Consider the following 21,569-nt stretch of genomic DNA (forward strand, 5'->3'; position numbering starts at 1 on the left):
GAGGACCTTCAGTAATGAGCCAGTTACCAAGGACCCTGTGCAGAATGTCAGCTGAAGGACGGTTCCTTGGGTATTTCAGAAAAACGAGCTTCAAACTCAAACCAGCTTCCTTGTTACTATTCACAGTAAGAACGTTCAGCGTTGAAGGGAGTCAGGAGAGTGTGGTACTGTGCCAAAGTCTTCAGCACCCTAGACTTTTTATATAAATGTTGTTTTTGATGTTTATCTTTTGTCTTCTGCATTAGTGTGTATCCGTAGAAAAGAGCAGGCCAAACATTTTCTTTTCCAGAATATTAAATGTTAGAGAATTTTTTGCGCTTCGTTAAAGGAAGTAACATATTAAATACCAGACCACATTTCAACTAAAAACTTGATTACTTTGTAGGTAGACAGTCAGAGTCTGCAGAAGAATTGTGGCAAGTTCTCCAAGATGCTTGGAACAGCCTACCAGCCAAATTTCGTATAAAACTGCACGGCAGTTTCACTAAGGGGAAAGGTGTGCGCCATGCGAGGTGGCAGCATGTCACAGTAGCTCTGTCCGTTTCTTTTAACGTTACTTAGCATGTTTCTTTCATTTCTGTACTGGCTGGCAATACTGTGAGATAACAATGGGCAGTCATCTCTTTAAGAACATTTTCACCATCTTTCTGGCTCTCAGGGTTTCTTTATTCCATTGAGTGCTTTGACTGCAGTAGTGGAGGCAATATTGTATAGACAAGGGAGCAGCTACTAGCAGCTGGAGAGCAACCTTTGTTTGCCCAGCAGAAGCTCGATATCTGGGCGAGCAGAGACGGAGATACCGAGGCTGCAGATTGGGTAAAAAGTGGGCAACAAGAGACGGGGATATAAACCATATCTCCCGTCTATCATTATGGGGAACGTAAGATCGCTGGCAAATAAAATGGGGGAACTAGCCGTACTCACGAGAACACAGAATGAATATTAGGAATGCAGCGTTATGTGTTTCACCGAGACGTGGTTACACGAACAAATCCCGGATTTCATTGCTGGTGTGAATAGGTTTTCAATGATATGAGCAGACAGTTAATCTACGGTGTGATAAGAGGAAGGGAGGTGGGCTTGCTGTGCTTGTGAACAGCAGATAGTGTAATCCCAGTCACATTTCCGTGAGAGCGAATCTGCAGTATGCTTGCTGTGAGTTGCGTCTGTGTTATCTACCGCGTGAGTTCAGCCACGCTGCATTGCCCGTTGTCTATATTCCACCTTCCCAATGCTGCGTGTTAGGTCATACACGTACCATCGTGAGACTCCAGGCTCAACATCCCAATGCCTTCAGTGCAGTATGGGGAGACTTCAACCATGTTTCTCACTCGACAACCCCTCCCACCTTCGATCAGTTTGTCAAGTGTCATACAAGAGAAAATAAAACGCTGGATCTCTCCTATGCAAATATTAAAGATGCATACAGCTCCACAGCTCTCCCCCACTTGGAAGATCAGATCACAACCTAGTTCACCTCACGCCCTTGTATCAGCCCAAAGTACAACGGCTATTTATCACCAAGACAGTAAACAAATGGTCTCCAGAGGCCATCGAGGCCTTGAAAGGCTGCTTTGAGGTTACTGACTGGAATGTGCTTTGTGAACCATATGGGAGGACATTAACGGACTTACTGATTCCATCATTGGCTACGTCTACTTCTGTGTGGACACTGTAATATCATCAAGGACTGTTCACTGCTTCCCTAACAACAAACCATGGGTCACCAGTGACCTAAAGGCTCTTCTCAACCACAAAGAGAGCCTTTAGTGCAGGAGACAGGGAGGAACTGAAACGTGTGCAGAGGGAGCTGAAGGTGAAGATCAAGGTGGCTGAAGAGGAATACAGGAGAGAGCTGGAGGACAAGCCTGGGCAGAGTAGCCCACGGGAGGAGTGGAGAGGCACAAAGAACATCCCTGGCTTCAATCAGCCTCGCTGTAGAACCTCGAAAGCAGCCGTGAGTGGGCTAATGAGTTAAACCAATTCTTCAATAGGTTTGATAATTGCTCTCCTGGTCACACCCCCTTCAGCACACCAGCTTAGGTGCCAAGGCACCCAATGATCCCTCAGCACCAACGCCTCCATTCCTCCCTCCTCCCCCTCCAGTTCAACACGTGGGTGAAGAACACAGGCTACCACTGTCTACACCCCCTCCTTGCCCTGCACCTACTATCTACACCTCCACATACCAACTGCTCTCGTCCCAATCTTTACCTCCCTCAGCCCCACCTTCTACCAAACGCCCAGTCAACCTTCACTGCTGAGCAGGTGAGAAGGGCTGTGGGGAAACTCAGACACAGCAACGCATTGAGACCACATGGTGTGAAGCCCAGAGTGCTGGAGGAGTGTGCTGAGCAGCTGTGTGGAGTTCTCCAGTACATTATCAATCTAAGTCCAATAAGGGTCAACAGAAAGTCTTGAATGACTACCGTCCAGTGGCCTTGACCTTACACATCATGAAGACCCTAGAGAGGCTGGTCCTGGGTCACCTCTGATCAGCCTTCAATCCCTGGCCGTTTGCCCACCATGAGCACATTGGAGTCAACGATGCTGCCATCTACCTGCTGAACAGAGCCTACTTCCATTTGGATAAGCAGGGCAGCACTGTGAGGGTCATGGTTTTTGATTTCTCAAGTGTCTTTATTACCTTACAGCCCTCATTGCTGGGAGAAACGCTCTGTTCAATGCAGATTGACATTTCTATTGTATTCTGGATAACAGACTTCCTGACTGGCAGACCATAGTTTGTGCGGCTTCAGAGCTATGTGCCAGACATAGCTCTAAGCAGCACTGGGACCCCACAGGGGACTGTACTGGCTCCCTTCCTGTTTACCCTGTATACCTCAGACTTTAGATACAGCACTGAGTCATGTCAATGGCAGAAATTCTCTGATGACTCAGCAATAGTTGGATGTACAAAGGGAGGACAGGCGGATGAATACAGGGCCCTGGTGGAGGACTTTGTCAAATGGTGCACTCTGAATCATCTGCAGCGCACCATCAGTAAGACAAAGGCGATGGTGATGGCCTTTAAGAAGGGGAAGCCTCTGTTGCTCCCTGTTACTACCGATGGTGAGGATGTGGATGTGTGAGGACCTACAGGTACCTGGGGGTGCACCTGGATGACAGACTTTGATTGGAGCACCAACACAGAGTCTGTGTACAAGAAGGGCCAGAGTCATCTCTACTTCCTGAGGAGACTGAGATCCTTTGGAATATGCAGGCCCCTCCTTCACATGTTCTACCAGTCTGTTGTCACCACTACAATCTTCTATGATGTGGTGTGCTGGGGCAATGGCATCAACACGGGGTGATGCCAGCAGGCTCAGTAAACTGATTAGGAAGGCTGGACACACTGGAGGCTGTGGTAGAACAAAGGACCCTACGGAAAATCCTGGCAATTCTGGACGGTGTCTCTCACCCTCCGCAGGCCACCTTGGCTGAACAGAGGAGCATTTTCCGTAATAGACTACGGCAACTGTGCTGCTCCAAAGAGCACTAAACGAGATCATTCTTACCCTCAACCACTAGGCTCTATAATGAGTCAACCTACAGCGGGGAGGAGGTGACCCCTCCTGTTACACTGTTTGTGGTAACTTATTTTTTATTCTTCCTTACTTCTATTATAATAATTGTATCTCTGTGCACTTGTAATGCTGCTGTGGTACTGTAATTTCCTGTGGGATCAATCTAAGAAAACTGTTGAAGTTTTAAAGGCAAAAGGTGGTCACGCCAAACATTGATTTGATTATTTGATTTGCTTTTTTTACTGTTTGCTGCTCTTTATAGTATTTTTTATATTTATTTAGATATTTTATATTTTAAAAGCATATTTGCTTTACAGAATTTTTTTACTGTATATAAAGTTGGTGAGGGGAAGGGTGGAGAAAGAATTAGCCGAGGATGGGTGGATCATCAGGTGAGGAGGAACAGTAGGTAGGTAAGAGAGGGAGGAGGTACAGGAGCCTGAAGATACACACTCAATAATTCAGGAACAACTTCTTACATACGGACATACGATATTGAATTAAATTAAATTGACTTGTTTCGTACATCCTTCATATACATGAGTGAAAATCTTTACGTTACATCTCTGTCTAAATGTGAAATTTAAAGTAATTTATAATAAATAGTATGTACAACAGGATAGTCAATATAACATAGAAATACAATTGTATCTGCATGAATTAATCAGTCTGATGGCCCGGTGGAAGAAGCTGTCCCGGAGCCTGTTGGTCCTGGTGCTGCGGTGCCATTTCCTGGATGGTAGCAGCTGGTTGGGGTGATTTGGGTCCCCAATGATCCTTCGGGCCCTTTTTACACACCTGTCTCTGTAAATATCCTGAATCACGGGAAGTACACGTCTACAGATGCGCTGGGCTGTCTGCACCACTCTCTGCAGAGTCCTGTGATTGAGGGAAGTACAGTTCCCACACCAGGCAGTGATGCAGCCAGTCAGGATGCTCTCGATTGTGTCCCTGTAGAAAGTTCTCTGCATATGGGGGCACATTCCAAACTTCTTCAACCGTCTGAAGTTAAAGTGACACTGTTGTGCCTTTTTCACCACACAGCTGGTATGTACAGACCACGTGAGGTCCTCAGTGATGTGTATGCCGAGGAACTTAAAGCTGTTCACCCTCTCAGCCCTAGATCCATTGATGTCTATAGGGGTTAGCCTGTCTCCATTCCTCCTGTAGTCCACAACCAGCTCCTTTGTTTTTGCGACATTGAGGGAAAGGTTGTTTTCTTGACACCACTGTGTCAGGGTGATGACTTCTTCCCTGTAGGCTGCCTCATTATTAATAGGAGCAGGAGCAGACCATCTGGCCCATCAAGCCTGCTCTGCCTTTCAGTAAGATCATGGCTGATCTGGCCATGGACTCATCTCCACCTACCTGCCTTTTCCCATAACCCTTAATTCCCTTACTATGCAAAAATCTATCTTAATAGATCTATCTATTTTCAAAATCTACCTTAAATATATTTACTGAAGTAGCCTCCACTGCGTCATACACAAAATGCTGGGGGAGCTCAGCAGGTCAGGCAGCATCTATGGAGAAAGGCACAGTCAATGTTTTGGGCCGAAACCCTTCAGCAAGACTGGAGAGAAAAAAGCTGAGGAGTAGATTTGAAAGGTGGGGATGGGAAGAGAGAAATGCCAGGCGAAGGGTGAACCTTGGAGGGGGGGAGAGATGAAGCAAAGAGCTAGGAAGTTGATTGGTGAAAGAGACAGAAGGCCATGGAGGAAAGAAAAAAGAGGGGAGGGGGAGAGGAGCACCAGAGGGAGGCGATGAGCGGGCAAAGAGATAGCATGAGATGGGTCAAGGGGATGGGAAATGGTGAAGGAGGTGTGGAGGTATTACCGGAAGTTTGAGAAATCGATGTTCATGCCATCAGGTTGGAGGCTACCCAAACAGAATATAAGGTGTTGTTCCTCCAACCTAAATATGGCCTCATCGCAACAGCGGAGGAGGCCATGGATGGACATATTGGAATGGGAATGGGAAGTGGAATTAAAATGGGTGGCCACTGGGAGATCCCACTTGTTCTGGCAGACAGAGCGTAGATGCTCGGTGATGTGATCTCCCAATCTATGTCGGGTCTCACCGATATACTGGAGGCCACACTGGGAGCACTGGACACAGTATATGACCCCAGCAGACTCACAGGTGAAGTGTCGCCTCACCTGGAAGGACTGTTTGTGGCCCTGAATGGTAGTGAGGGAGGAGGTGTAGGGACAGGTGTAGCACTTGTTCCGCCTGCAAGAATAAGTGCCAGGAGGGGGATTAGTGGGGAGGGACAAATGGACAAGGGAGTCACGTTGGGAGTGATCCCTCCAGAAAGCAGAAAGTGAGGTGGGGGGGAGGGAAAGATGTGTTTGGTGGTGGGATCCCATTGGAGATGGCGGAAGTTTTGGAGAATTTTGTGCTGGACAAGGAGGCTGGTAGGGTGATAGGTGAGGACAAGAGGAACCCTATCCCTGGTAGGGTGGTGGGAGGATGGGGTGAAGGCAGCCTTGCGTGAAATGGAAGAGGTGTGGTTGAGGGCAGAATTGATGGTGGGAGAAGGGAAGCTCCTTTCTTTGAAAAAGGAGGACATCTCCTTCGTTCTAAAATGAAGAGCCTCATCCTGAGAGCAGATGTGGTAGAGATGGAGGAATTGAGAGAAGGGGATGGCGTTTTTACAAATAGCATGGTGGGTCGAGGTTATAGTCCTGGTAGCTGTGAGAGTCCGTTGGTTTATAATAGCTATCAGTGGATAAGCTATCTCCGGAGACCCTGGTACTTGTAAAAACACCATCCCCTTCTTTCACTTCACCTGTGAGTCTGTTGGGGTCATATATCGTGTTCAGTGCTGGTGCTCCCAGTGTGGCCTCTTTCATATCGGTGAGACCCGACATAAATTGGGAGACCCCTTTGCCAAGCACCTACAATCTGTCTGCCAGAACAAGTGGGATCTCCCAGTGGCCACCCGTTTTAACATAGTAACATAAAAAACCTACAGCACAATACTGGCCCATTGGCCCACAATGCTGTGCTGAACATGTCCTTATTTTAGAAATTACCTAGGATTACCCATAGCCCTCTATTTTTCTAAGCTCCATGTACCCATCCAGGAGTCTCTTAAAAGACCCTATTGTATCCGCCTCCACCACCATCACCAGCAGCCCATTCCACACACTCACCACTCTCTGCATAAAAAACTTACCCCTGACATCTCCTCTGTACCTACTTCCAAGCACCTTAAAACTGTGCCCTCTCGTGTTAGCCATTTCAGCCCCGGGAAAAAACCTCTGACTATCCACACGATCAATGCCTCTCATCATCTTATACGCCTCTATCAGGTCACCTCTCATCCTCCGTCACTCCAAGGAGAAAAGGCCGAGTTCGCTCAACCTATTCTCATAAGGCATGCTCCCCAATCCAGGAAAAATTTTTGTAAATCTCTGCACCCTTTCTATGGTTTCCACATCCTTCCTATAGTGAGGTGACCAGAACTGAGCACAGTACTCCAAGGGGTCTGACCAGGGTCCTATGTAGCTGCAACATTACATCTCGGCTCCCAAACTCAATCCCATGGTTGATGAAGTCCAATGCGCCATATGCCTTATTAACCACAGGTCAACCTGCGTAGCAGTTTTGAGTGTCCTATGGACTTGGACCCCAAGATCCCTCTGATCCTTCACACTGCCAAGAGTTTTACCATTAATGCTATATTCTGCCATTATATTTGATCTACCAAACTGAACCACCTCATACTTATCTGAGTTGAACTCCATCTGCCACTTCTCAGCCCAGTTTTGTATCCAATCGATGTCCCGCTGTAACCTCTGACAGCCCTCCATACTATCCACAACACCCCCAACCTTTGTTTCATCAGCAGATTTACTAACCCATCCCTCCACTTCCTCATCCAAGTCATTTATAAAAATCACAAAGAGAAGGGGTCTCAGAACAAATCCCTGAGGCACACCACTGGTCACCGGCCTGCACACAGAATTATGACCTGTCTACAACCACTCTTTTCCTAGTCTGGGCAAGCTAGTTCTGGATCCACAAAGCAATGTCCCCTTGGATCCCATGCCTCCTTACTTTCTCAATAAGCCTTGCATGAGGTACCTTATCAAATGCCTTGCTGGAATCCATATACACTACATCTACTGCTCTACCTTCATCAATGTGTTTAGTCACATCCTCAAAAAATTCAATCAGGCTCGTAAGGCACGACCTGCCATTCACAAAGCTATGCTGACTATTCTTAATCATATTATGCCTCTCCAAATGTTCATAAATCCTGCCTCTCAGGATCTTTTCCATCAACTTACCAGCCTCTGAAGTAAGACTCACTGGTCTATAATTTCCTGGGCTATCCCTACTCCCTTTCTTGAATAAGGAAACAACATCTGCAACCCTCCAATCCTCCAGAACCTCTCCCGTCCTCATTGATGATGCAAATATCATCGCCAGAGGCTCAGCAATCTCTTCCCTCGCCTTCACATACTTAGAGAATGCCTTGGAGTTTTCTTTAATCCTGCTTGCCAAGGCCTTCTCATGGCCCCTTCTGGCTCTCCTAATTTCATTCTTAAGCTGCTTCCTGCTAACTTTATAATCTTTTAGATCTCTCTCATTATCTAGTTTTTTGAACCTTTCGTAAGCTGTTCTTCTTGACTAGATTTTCAACAGCCTTTGTACACCATGGTTCCTGTACCCCACCATCCTTTCCCTGTCTCATTGGAACGTACCTATGCAGAACGCCACGCAAATAACCCCTGAACATTTGCCACATTTGCCACATTTCTGAGAGGGAAGATAGGCATTAAAATAGACACATCTCAAACCACCATGGGTCTGAGCGCATCCCTTCTCTATCACCTGCCTATCCTCCCTCTCGCACTGTCTGTAAGCTTTCTCGATTTGTGAGCCAACCACCCCTTCCTCCGACTCTTCAGTTCGGTTCCCACCCCCCACCAATTCTAGTTTAAACTCTCCCCAATAGCCTTAGCAAACCTCCCAGCCATGATATTGGTCCCCCTCAGATTCAAGTGCAACCCATCCCTTTTGTACATGTAGCCCCCTGGTAAGCCTCAGACTCGCTCAGCTCGCCTTCGTCTAAGGGGAGCAGCCTTTGGCCCCGCCAAACTGGGTAATCAAGTTTGTGTGGATGCTGTGTGATGTACCCCACCCCGCCAAATAATAGACAGTTCACCATATGCGATTTACAGAATACCATTTATGGATCTTACTGGAACTATGTAATTAATAGAGATACAATACAAAAGGAGAAGTAAAAGGCACCAAACTTATCAGAGTTCAACCACTTCATGCACAACCATTGGAGCTCAATTAACGGGGTCCTGTTTCCACCATTCGATCCCCTCCGACCCCCTCGACCCGCCGCCTGGGACCAACCACGGTGGTCGACCAGAGCGCGTCCAGCACGTCCTTCCTCTTCGGTTCTCCTCCCAAAACCCTGGGCCTCGGACTCCCGCTCGGGGTCCGTCCCGTCGCCCAGTTTACAGCATCGCGTCTCCTCCCTCTGTCCCCATCGTGCCTTCTGCCCCAAAGCCCACGAAAACAATAGCTTACAGACACACAAGAAAGAATAACATCTATCCCAATTGGTTAGCAAATGAATACTCGATCAGTAATTATAACCCAAACAAGCCGCTATAGAGAAGCACTTTCTCAGCAGTTAACGTAACAAAGAAGCCAATTTTATTAGCCTTAGCAGTAACATAAAAGAAGAAACCCCTTACATACAGGACACTCCTGCCCCAAAAGAGGTCCCAATGATCCAGAAATCTGAATCCCTGCCCCCTGCTCCAATCCCTCAGCCACCCATTTATCCTCCACCTCATTCTATTCCTATTCTCACTTTCGCATGGCACAGGCAGTAATCCGGAGATGACTACCTTTGGAGGTCCTGCTTCTCAACTTCCTCCTTCCTAACTCCCTGTAGTCTGCTTTCAGGACCTCCTCCCTTTTCCTCCCTATGTCGTTGGTACCAATATGTACCACGACCTCTGGCTGTTCTCCTTCCCACTCCAGGCGCGATCAGAAACATCCCGGACCCTGGCACCTACATTCCATTCATTCCGTTCCGTACATTCATGCAAGCTACGTTCCGTGTTTCTTTCCGGCATCCAAAAAATCGCCTGTCTACACCCCCCATCCCACAACTATAGAGTCCCCTATCACTGCTGCCATTCTCTTCCTTTCCCTACCCTTCTGAGCCACAGGCCCAGACTCTGTGCCAGAGGCGTGACCACTGTTGCTTCCCCCAGCTAGGCCAGCTCCCCCAACAGTACTCAAACAGGAGTACTTATTGTTAAGGGGACAGCACAGGGGTACTCTCTAGTGTCTGACTCTTGCCCTTCCCTCTCCTGACTGTTACCCAGTTATCTTGTCTCCTCAGGCCCCGGAGTCACTACTTGCCTATAGCTCCTCTCTATCACCTCCTCACTCTCCCTGACCAGACGAAGGTCATCGAGCTGCATCTCTAGTTCCCTAACCCGGTCCCTAAGGAGCTGCAACTCGATGTACCTGGTGCAGATGTGGCCTTCCGGGAGGCTGGGAGTCTGCGGGACGTTCCACATCTGACACCCAGTACAGGACGCCGGCCTCACACACATTCTTCCTGTTTCTATTCTACACAAGTAAACTACCTTGCCTTGACCCGTTATCGCTGGGTCCCCGTTGAACCAAAGCCCTCCTACTCTGTCTCCCTCTACTCTGAGCCCGATCTCCTTTTAAACACTTCTCACTGTTCTAACTGGCTGACGTCCATGCACTTGCGCAGTCGTGCTTCCCATTCCCATTCCAGTATGTCCATCCATGGCCTCCTCCACGGCCAGGATAAGGTCACTCCTAGGTTGGAGGAACAACACCTTATATTTTGTTTGGGTAGCCTCCAACCTGATGGCGTGAACATCGATTTCTCAAACTTCCAGTGATGCCTCCCCCGCCCCCCCACCTTCACCATTTCCCATCTCCTTGTCCCTCTCTCCTTACCTGCCCATCGCCTCCCTCTGGTGCTCCCCTCTCCCTTTCATCTTTCTTCCATGGCCTTCTGTCTCTTTCACTAATCAACTTTCTAGCTCTTTGCTTCATCCCTCCAGCTCCAAGTTTCACCTATCGCCTGGTGTTTTTCTCTCCCCTCCCCCCGACCTTTCAAATCTACTCCTCAGCTTTTTCCCCCCAGTCCTGCCAAAGGGTTTCGGCTTGAAATTTCTACTGTAGTCTTTTCCATAGATGCTACCTGGCCTGCTGAGTTCCTCCAGCATTTTGTGTGTGTTGCCCGAGTTATGCGATTCGCCAGGATTCAGGTCGCCTCACGGTTCAGGTGGAGCTTGTCCCATTGGTACAGCTCCCTCCTTCCTCAATACTGGTGCGAGTTTGCCATGAATTTAAACCCACTTCTCCCACGTCAATCCTTGAGCCACACATTTAAATCTCTAATCTCCTTAACCCTGTGACAATTTGAATATTGCTCAGGTAGTAATCTAGAGATTACCACCTTGTTGGTGCCCCTCCACCATCCGATTTCTGAATGAACATTGAACCCATGAACAGACCTCACTTTTTTATTTCTATTTTTGCACTACTTATTTAATTTAACTATTTATGTAGTTACTGTAATTCAGTTTTTAATATGTATTCCATTGTACTGCTGCTGCAAAATATCAAATTGCATGACATACAGTATTCCGGTGATACTAAACCAGATTCTGACTGAAAAGTCCACAATCCCCTTCATATTATCTCACTAACCCTCTTTTGCACAATTTACTTATTTTTGCAACTTTAATTATTACTTTTATATATAGGTCTTGTACTCTACACTTGGTACAATACAACTTTCATGGCCTTACTCTGCTCCCATATCTTATGGTCTTTTATCTGACAAGTCAGTGGTAATAAACCTTGATTTAGTTTCAGAGGGAATCATTCCCACCCCACCTCCCTCACTGCCAGTTACCTGGATCCATCTATCAACTGCCAGCTCCATTCCCATCCCACCTCCCTCGCTGCCAATCAGATGGATCCACCTATCAGCTGTATTCCCACCCCACCTCCCTCACTGCCAATCACCTGGATCCACCTATCAACTGCCAGCTCCATTCCCATCCCACCTCCCTCACTGCCAATCACCTGGATCCACCTATCAGCTGTATTCCCACCCCACCTCCCTCATTGCCAATCACCTGGATCTACCTATCAACTGCCAGCTCCGTTCCCATCCCACCTCCCTCGCTGCCAATCACCTGGATCCACCTATCAGCTGCCAGCTCCATTCCCACCCCTTCCCCTCACCTCTTTTTACAGGCCATCTCCTCCTTTTCTTTCCAGTCCTGTTGAAGGGTCTGGACTCAAATGCCCCTCCACAGCCTGCCCGGGTTCCTCTGGCTGCTTTCTGTGTTCCTCCAGGTTTGCAGAGTCTGCTGTGGTTCACTTATTGAGAGATGTAGCACTGTCATTCCAACCCAATGGGCCCCAGCACCCACGTGGCCAATTCCTGGTACGTCCCTTGGGTGGGCAGGAGGAACTGGAGCACCCAGAGGAAAGCCTCACGGTCACGGGGGAACGTACACACTCTTTACAATCAGCGGTGGGAATTGAACCGGGGTCGCTGGACATAATGCTAACTGCTGTGCCATCGTGTTCCGTCAGACCTTTACCTCCTCCAGCTCCTTTCATCAGGATTGGATTGGAAGGGGGAAGAGGCCGGAATGAGAAGGTGGGGGGAGAGGGGAAGGAGTACAAGCTGGCAGGTGATAGGTGAGACCAGGTGAGGGGAAAGGTGGGTGAGTGGGATGAAGTGAGAAGCCGGGAGGGGCTAGGTAGAAAAGGTAAAGGGCTGGACAAGCAGGAGTCTGGAAGTAGGGGAGAGTGGACCATGGTAAAAAGGAAAGGAGGAGGGGCAACAAGAGGTGATGAGCAGGTGAAGAGTAACCACTCCCCTGTTTTCTCTGTTCTGGTTCCCTCTCTCCCATGGTCCACTCTTCTCTCTTATCAGGTTCCACCTTCTTCAGCTCTGTATCTCTTCCACCTATCACCTCCCAGCTTCTTACTTCATTCCCCCCTCCCACTTAGCCTCACTTCTCACCTGCCAGCCTGTCCTCCTTCCCCTCCCCTCCCCCCACCTTATTTTAGCTTTCTCCCCCTTCCTTTCCATCCCTGATGAAGGGTTTTGGCCCAATGTGTTGACTGTTTATTCCCCTCCATCGATTCTGTCTGAGCTGCTGAGTTCTTCCAGCATTGTGTGTGTGTGTTGTTACAGGACACATCAATTCCAGGACCCGTGGCTCCTGCCTCTTTCTGTTGGCTCACCGACTGATCCGTTCCTCTGTCTCTCCTCAGGACCTCATAGTGGATCAGACGATCGAGAAGGTTTCCTTCTGTGCTCCTGATCGGAACTACGACAAAGCCTTTTCATACATCTGCCGGGATGGCACCACCAGGCGATGGATCTGCCACTGTTTCATGGCACTAAAGGACTCGGTGAGGGACACCTTCAGCATTCCCACCCTTGTGTTCCGATCCCCTTGTGGTCTGGCTCCCTCCCCCTCCTCCCCCGCGACTGCCCACGAGATCCCTGTACTCCCCCAACTCCACTTGGTCACTCCACCTTGCGAGGCAGTGCCTTCAGCTCCCCAGATCCCAAGCTCATTGAATCTGTATAAGGTTTAAGGAGGAATCTCGGAGATCCTACAAAGGAGGATGTCCCCCTCTTTGCAATCTTTGTCTATTGTTCAACATCTCGATCGTCCACTATCGTGGCAGTAGACCATCATGTCTTCTGTGTATTTATTTATTTGGTGATACAGCACAGTGACAGATCTTTCTGGCCAAACAAGCCCGCGCTGTCCATGTGACCAATTAACCCTTACATCGCCAATGTGACCAATTGACTGCGCTACCCATGTGACCGATTAACCCTTACGTCTTGGAAGCGGGAGGAAATCCCCACAGTCACGGGGGGAACGTGCAAACTGCTTACAGACAGTGGTGGGATTTGAACCCAGGTCGCTGGCCTACACCATTGTGCCACCCAAGAAATTCAACAGAAAATTGACCTTTCCTTCAAAGCTACAAGTCTAAAGCGAGACCCAACTTCAAAGAACACTGCCATGGCTTTAAACAGTTCTTGTGTGATAACACTCTTGTGAAGTTATACAGGCTGTCCCTGGGATACAAGCACCTGGACACCCCATCATATGAGTGAGCTACTGTAATATTATTCAACTGAGAAATCCGACATACATGCACACATTCATTCCTATGACCAGCAGGGCCAGCTGCCTCTCTCTCCACTTTCAGTAGTTGTTCTTATCAAAGGGGATGTGAGGGGTAAGTGTTTTACTCAGAGAGTGATGGATGCCTGGAATGTGCTGCCTGGTCTGGTGGAAGAGGTAAATACATTAGAGGCTTTTAAGAGACATTTGGAGAGGCACATGGATGTGAGGAAGATGGAGGGATATGGACATGGTGTCGGAAGGATGGATTAGTGCTTGGGTGTCCTTTATTTGCTTTTTAGCTTCTATATAACGTTACCGCACAGTACAGGCCCTTTGGCCCATGATATTGTGCTGCATTTTTAATCTATTCCCAGATCAATCTCACCCGTCCTTCCCATATAGGCCTCCATTTTTCTGCCATCCATGTGCCTCCACCTAAGAGTCTCTTAAATGTCCCTAATGTACCCACCTCTACCACCACCCCGGCAACGCGTTCCATGCACCCACCACTCTCTGTGTAAAAAAAAACCTGCCTCTGACATCTCCTTGGTACTTTCTTCCAATCACCTTAAAATTATGCCCCCTCATGTTAGCCTTTCTGCCTTGGGAGAAAGGCGCTGTCTATCCATATGATCTGTGCCTCTTATCATCTTGTACACCTCTTTCGAGGCACCTCTCATCCTCCTCTCCATACAGAAACTTGCCAGCCCACTCACCCTGTCTGCCTGGGACACGCTGTCTCAACCAGGCAGCATCCCGGTAAATCTCCTCTCATTAAACGTTTGTTGACCAATCACAGGAGTGCAGCCGCGTGGCGTACTCCAGACATCCAATCACAGTGTCAAAACGGGTTGGGTTTGCAAAAGATGGACATGATGGGCACCCAATCAGGGGAGTGGGTTAGGTTGGTCTGGTATCCAATTATGGGAGAAACCTGGAATGATGGACATGTTGTGCAACCAATCACATGAGTGTAAGGGTGGAACAGTATAATGTCATGTACCTATCCGTCCTGGAAGACCCAATTCTTTTTGCCCGTGTCCCCAATTAACCCTTGCTCAAGCACTGATTAATTGTGCTGTGCTGGATTCCAGGGGGAGCGATTGAGCCACGCCGTGGGCTGTGCCTTCGCCGCCTGCCTGGAGCGGAAACAGAAACGGGAGAAGGAATGCGGGGTGACAGCCTCTTTTGATGCAAGCCGGACAAGCTTCACCAGGGAAGGCTCCTTCAGGGTGACGACCGCCTCCCAGCAGGCCGAGAGGGAAGACAACATGAAGCAGCTGCAGGACAAGAAGAAAGGTGAAGGGCTGAGTGGCAAGCTCTCCCATCTCCACCCCCACCCCCAACCTCCCATCCCCGTCACCCTCCATCCCCAACCTCCCATCCACCTCACCCCCGAACCTCCCAGCCCCACCCCCTAAACCTCCCATCCCCCTCACCCACCACCCCCAACCTCCCATCTCCACCCCCACCCCCAACCTCCCATCCCCGTCACCCTCCATCCCCAACCTCCCATCCCCCTCACCTCCGAACCTCCCAGCCCCACCCCCTAAACCTCCCATCCCCCTCACCCCCCACCCCCAACCTCCCATCCCCCTCACCCCGACCCTCCCATCCCCACCCCTAACCTCCCATCCCCTCACCCACCACCCCCAACCTCCCATCTCCACCCCCACCCCCAACCTCCCATCCCCCTCACCCACCACCCCCAACCTCCCATCTCCACCCCACCCCCAACCTCCCATCCCCCTCACCCCCCACCCCCAACCTCCCATCCCCCTCACCCACCACCCCCAACCTCCCATCCCCCTCACCCCGACCCTCCCATCCCCACCCCTAACCTCCCATCCCCCTCACCCACCACCCCCAACCTCCCATCTCCACCCCCACCCCAAACCTCCCATCCCCACCCTACACCCTCCCATCCCCACCCTACACCCGAACCTCCCACCCCCACCCCTAAACCTCCAATCCCCCTCACCCACCACCCCAACCTCCCATCTCCACCCCCACCCCCAAACCTCCCATCCCCACCCCACACCCCCAAACCTCCCATCCTCACCCCACACCCCACCCTCCCATCCCCACCCTACACCCGAACCTCCCACCCCCACCCCCTAAACCTCCCATTCCCCCACCCCACCTCCTACCTCCATCTCCACCCCCCACCTCCCATCCCACCCCACACCCCGAACCTCCCATTCCCCCACCCCCACTCCGACCTCCATCTCCACCCCCCACCTCCCATCCCCACCCCACACCCCGAACCTCCCATCCCCCTCACCCTCACCCCCTACCTCCCATCCCCACTCCCCACCTCCAACCTCCCATCCCCACCCCACACCCCCTACCTCCCATCCTCCTCACCCCACACCCCGAACCTCCCATCAAGACTAGGGCCCCTGTGTTCTTTCGGGCCAAGATCATGAATATTTCCAACCAGATCTCAGAATCAGATTCATTATCATTGATGTATGTTGTGGAATTTTTAATCTTGTGGCAGCAGTACAGTGCCAAGTATATTAAAAAAAACTCTAAGTAAGATTAAAAAAAGCAATACACAAGGCAAAAATAGAGCAAAATGTGAGGTGGTGTTCATGGGTTCAATGTCCATTCAGAAATGGGATGACAGAAGGGAAGAAGCTGTTCCTGAATCATTGGGTGTGTGCCTTCAGGTTCCTGTACCTCCTCCCTACACAAAAGCATTTGATAAAAGTGAAGCACAATAAGTTATTTGAATATTACAGGAAACTCTAGATCTAGATTCGAAAGACCTCCGCCTAATCAGAAATCTGTACTGGGAACAAACTGCCGCTGTAAAAATAGATGGAGAAGTGAGTCAGTTTACCAAAATCAAGAGAGGCGTTAAACAAGGGTCTGTTTTTTTCCTGATTTGTTTAATGTGTACAGTGAAACAATATTACAAAAAATAAGAGACATCTTGGGAATCAAAGTTGGCGGTGAAAACATCAATAATTTCAGATATGCGGATGACACTGTGTTAATTGCAAGTACGGAGGAAGAACTACAAAACTTAATTGATATAGTTGTTGAAGATAGATAGACCCATTTTTGCACTATTAATTGCAAAAAAGACAGAATGTATGGTGATATCCAAAAAGAAGCCAAATCCTATCTGCAGGCTGAGGATAAACGGAGAAGGCATAAAACAAGTACAGAACTTTTGCTACTTAGGAAGCTGGGTGACATCAGATGGCAGATGTGACTTGGACATCAAAAGAAGAATGGGGATGGCAAAAGACACCTTTACAGAATGAAGAGTATACTGACCAACACTAAACTAGGCATGACAACCCACCTCAGAGTACTGAAATGTTACGTTTATCCAGTTATGTTATATGGCTCAGAATGTTGGACAATATCTAGTAACATGAGGAAACGAATTGAAGCAGCAGAGATGTGGTTTTTGAGGAGGATGCAAAGAATATCATGGACGAAACGAATAGTATAGTAGTCATACTTTATTAATCCCGGGGGAAATTGGTTTTCGTTACAGTTGCTCCATAAATAATAAATAGTAATAGAATATCTAACAAGGATGTCATGAACAGAGCAAACACAAAAAGAGAGATAATGTATGAGATCATGAAAAGGCAATGTAACTTCATTGGACATGTGATTAGGAAAGAGGAGTTAGAATGCACGGTAATTATGGGAAAGATTGAAGGGAAGAAAGCAAGAGGAAGACAAAGACAAATGATGATGGAGACAGCAGCCAAAGAACTGGAAATGAATACCAAAGAATTGATCCACTTGACCCGAAACAGGATAGTGTGTGGGCCATGGCAGTCAAAGCTCAGACTGGGCATGGCACCTGCTGATGGTGACCTCCTCCCTGATGGTAGCAATGAGAAGAGGGTGTGTCCTGGCTGGTGAGATTCCTTAATGATGGATGCTGCCTTCTTGAGGCATTGCCTTTTGAAGGTGTCCTTGATAGTGGGAAGCTAGTGCCCATGATGGAAGCTCGATGGTGGGGAAGCTTTTGAAGCATCCTTGATGATCTGGAGGCTGGTGCCCATGATGGAGCTGGCTGAATTTGCAACTTTCTGCAGCTTTTTCTGACCCTGTACATTGTGCCCACAGTCTAGGTGGAGTTACGATGCTTTCCATGGTCTGACTGGGCCCTCCGTCGGTCAGACTCGACCATGGACGTTGCGTCCTAGCAGTCTAGATACACAAGCAAGGGCAACATGATATGGAAAGCAAGCTGTTGTCCATGTAGCAAGCTCCCCCTCTCCACGCATCTGGTGAACCCAAAGGAACGGGAGAGACCGATACAGTTTGGTACCAGCAGCATCACGGGAGTTGCCAGTCAGCATTGAACTCAATGTCAGACTGCCTTCGGGAATCCAGCTCCAGATTTTTCCCTCCGGGATTACTCCCGAAGCCTTCCGCGTGAGTGGGTATATCGGCAAGGCAGAGGTTTGAGATCAGAGCTGTCTTTCTCCTAAAGGAGTACCAACCACGGCTGACAAGCCCCATCTGCCTGAAATGACTGGTTTTAAGGTGCCAGTAACCTGCCTTTGCCCCTTCTCCTGTCAGGTCTGCTGGGCTTAGTAGTTAAAGCACACGTGAAGGCCAGGAGCTTGACTTGATTGTCAGAGGTTATTTGAGTCGCATGCCACTGGGAGTATTTAATAGGCAGTGGGAGCTTGTCGCCATTACCACCCCTGGCAATAACAACCTTAAGAAACCAAGGTCTACCAAGGTTTCCATGATAGACCTGGAGAAAGTGGCTAGTCTTTGGTGACATACCAAGTCTTCTCAAACTGCTCATGAACTACGCTGATACGTTCTTTATAATTGCATCAATCTGTTGGGCCCCAGAGATGTTGGCACCCAGGATTCGATCACAATATTCAATGATATTCCCACTCCCCCAGAACTCAACTGAACCTGCTGTTGCAGCATTGGAGACTGAGGGGTGACTTTATAGATGTGCTGACATTGGCGAGGGTTCAGAGGAGGTTCGTGAGGATGATTCAGGGATTAAAAGGGTTATCGTATGAGCAGCAACTGGAATTTAGAAGAATGATGGGGGGGGGGAATCTCATTGAAACCTATCAAATGTTGAACAGTCTAGATACAGTCGATGTGGAGGATGTTTCCTTTAGTGGGGGAGTTTAGGACCAGAGGGCACAGCCTCAAAATAGTGGGAAGTCTATTAGCCAGAGATAAGTAAGAATATCTTTAGCCAGGGGGTGGTGAATCTGTGGACTTCGTTGCCACAGATGGCTGTGGAGGCCAAGCCATTGGATGTATTTACGACGGAGGTCGATAAGTTCTTGATTAGTCACGGTGTGAAAGGTTATGGGGAGAAGGCAAGATAATGGGGTTGAGAGGAAAACGGATCAGCTATGATGAAATGGTGGAATAGACTCGATGGGCAGAATGGCCTAATTCTGCTCCTACACCTTATGGTCTTATAGATATTGTGAATGTGCACAGTCTCCCCCCCCCCCGCCCCCCAGGGTTCAGGAATCAAGAACTAGAGGGCACGGGTTTAAGGTAAGAGGGGAGCAATTTAACGGTAACCTTAGCGGGGAACCTTTTCACCCAGCAGACAGAGGGGGAGCTGCGTGGTCTTGGTCGTAGCGATAACCAGGCCTCCAGTCTCGGCGTTGCCTGTTCGCCGCCGCCCAGGAGAGAGGCAGAGTTGGTGCGTTTACTGGAGTCTGACTGCAGACTTCTGAAATATTCATGGGCTCAGGTCTTAGACTATGTTTTGAGTGACACTACGAGGGGTGATTGATAAGTTCGTGGCTGATGGTAGAGGAGTCAATTTTAGAAAACCTAGCACATTCGTTTTTTATCATAGTCCCCTCCTCACTTCTGGGTGTGAGGATAAACTACATCCGGCTGTGGAGCCTTTGCTTTGGGTAATGAGGTTACCATTAACCACAGCTACCTCCGGGTCACCCTTAGGCAAGGTGTAGCACCTGTCAGCCTCCCTACTTGGGTTACAGTGAAGCCACGGAATGCAGGTGGTGGATGAAGCAGAAGGCACGTTGTGAGTAACACAATCGATGGTTCCTGCTTCTCAGACGCTGAGCAGTAGATCCTTTTAATAGGACAATGTTCTGGGTCACTCGTCTTATAAAGACACTGCATCGGAAGCAAGCAAGGGGAAGCTGCTTCTTGTATTTTATCCCTAGTACAACCATGGTTAATACAGACACAAATGTAAAAGACAACAGCGTAAATGGCAGCCCACTTCCGAATAGTGCAGACACCTCGCTCGGTACGGGGTATCATGTAAACAGACAGGTGAGCCCGGATCGTCATACCACTACTGTCTGCAAGAACAAGAGACTGCGAATTTCCACTTGGAATGTTTGAACCCTGCACCAAGCTGGTAAGCTAGAAAACGTAAAATTAGAAATGAAGAGGCTAGAAGTCAGCATCCCAGTGAAATAAGATGGAGAGGCACTGGAGTATTCTAGCCAGACGACTACAGGATGATATACTCTGCTGGAGATAAACATGAAAAGGGTGTTGCAATCATCTTAGACAAAGAAACATCCAAGAGCCTGCTAGGATACTGGCATATCTCAGACAGAATGATGCTAATCAAACTAAGAGGACAACAAAACAACATCTCTATCATCCAAGTATATGCACCCACAATGGGAAGCTCAGAGGAAGAAATTGATGCCTTCTACCACTCCCGAGACAAAGCACTAGAAGAATGCAAATCACAAGAAGCCATCATAGTCATGGGCGACTTCAATGCAAAAGTTGATGAGGGAAGAGAAGACCATATTGTTGGAGACCAGGGATTGGGAGAAAGAAATGGAAGAGGAGAAAAGCTTATATCATGGTGTAAAACAAACAGTCAGATAATCACCAACACTTGGTTTAGACAACATCCAGGAAGGAACTGGACATGGAGAAGCCCAGATGGGAACAACAAAAATCAAATTGACTACATCACAATCAATAACAGATTCAAAAACTTGATAACTCAATCTAAAAGCTACCTTGGAGCAGACCACATACCAGTCATTTGCAAAATGAAAATAAGGATGAGAAAATTAAAGAAACCAAAAAGATCAGAACCACTGGATTATCAACAACTACAAAACAACCCTCATCTGAAACAGAATACACAACCGAGGTGAAAAACTGTTTTCAATTGCTGCAGGATGAAGGAGATAAATCTTCCTGGGACATACTGAAGAAATCCATGGTTGTAGCTGCAAAAGAAACCATCCCATGAAAAGAATGGAAAAGTAAGAAGAAATGGATAACTGAAGATATAATACAATTGATACAACAAAAACAGAACATCAAACCAAGAGACAGCGAAGAATACAAACAACTTGATAAGACAATAAAAAGAAAATGCAGAGAAGCTAAAGACAGATGGCTAAATGAGAAACGCTCAGAGATAGAAATGCTACAAACCCATAACCCTGGAACAAAGTTGATGCACAGTAAGATCAAAGAACTAACGGGGAAATTACCTTGCTCAGCAAGTGGATGCATCAAGACGGCAGCTTAATTATGAGCAAAGAGGAAATCCTAAACAGATGGACGGAATATATAAAAGAACTTTTTGAAGACCAAAGAGGAGAAAAACCGAACATCAAGAAGAATCCTGAAGGACCTAGCATTCTAAAATCAGAAACTCGAGCAGCCATAAATAAAACAAAACATAACAGAGCAACTGGTCCAGACAACATCGCTGTTGAAATGATACTGGCCTTAGAAGATTTTGGAATAGAGAAAATAACAGAAATAGCAAATGAAATCTATGATCATGGGGAGATACCAGCTGATTTAAGTAAATCAGTGTTCATCACACTTC

The 21,569-nt window shown here is 48.2% G+C and overlaps 1 protein-coding gene across 3 annotated transcripts in view; it reads left to right on the forward strand.

Annotated features, from left to right (window-relative positions):
- Window positions 1-21,569, forward strand: part of numbl (NUMB like endocytic adaptor protein) — a 238,207-nt gene that overhangs the window by 195,377 nt on the left and 21,261 nt on the right. For all 3 annotated transcript variants that reach the window (XM_063063507.1, XM_063063506.1, XM_063063505.1), the window contains 2 exons: window positions 12,861-13,001; window positions 14,833-15,037. In XM_063063507.1, the coding sequence (XP_062919577.1) occupies window positions 12,861-13,001; window positions 14,833-15,037 (346 nt within the window). The remainder of the gene's footprint in view (window positions 1-12,860; window positions 13,002-14,832; window positions 15,038-21,569) is intronic.

This window comes from Mobula hypostoma, chromosome 12, assembly GCF_963921235.1.
Source record: "Mobula hypostoma chromosome 12, sMobHyp1.1, whole genome shotgun sequence".
In the NCBI taxonomy this organism is placed as follows: Eukaryota; Metazoa; Chordata; class Chondrichthyes; order Myliobatiformes; family Myliobatidae; genus Mobula; species Mobula hypostoma.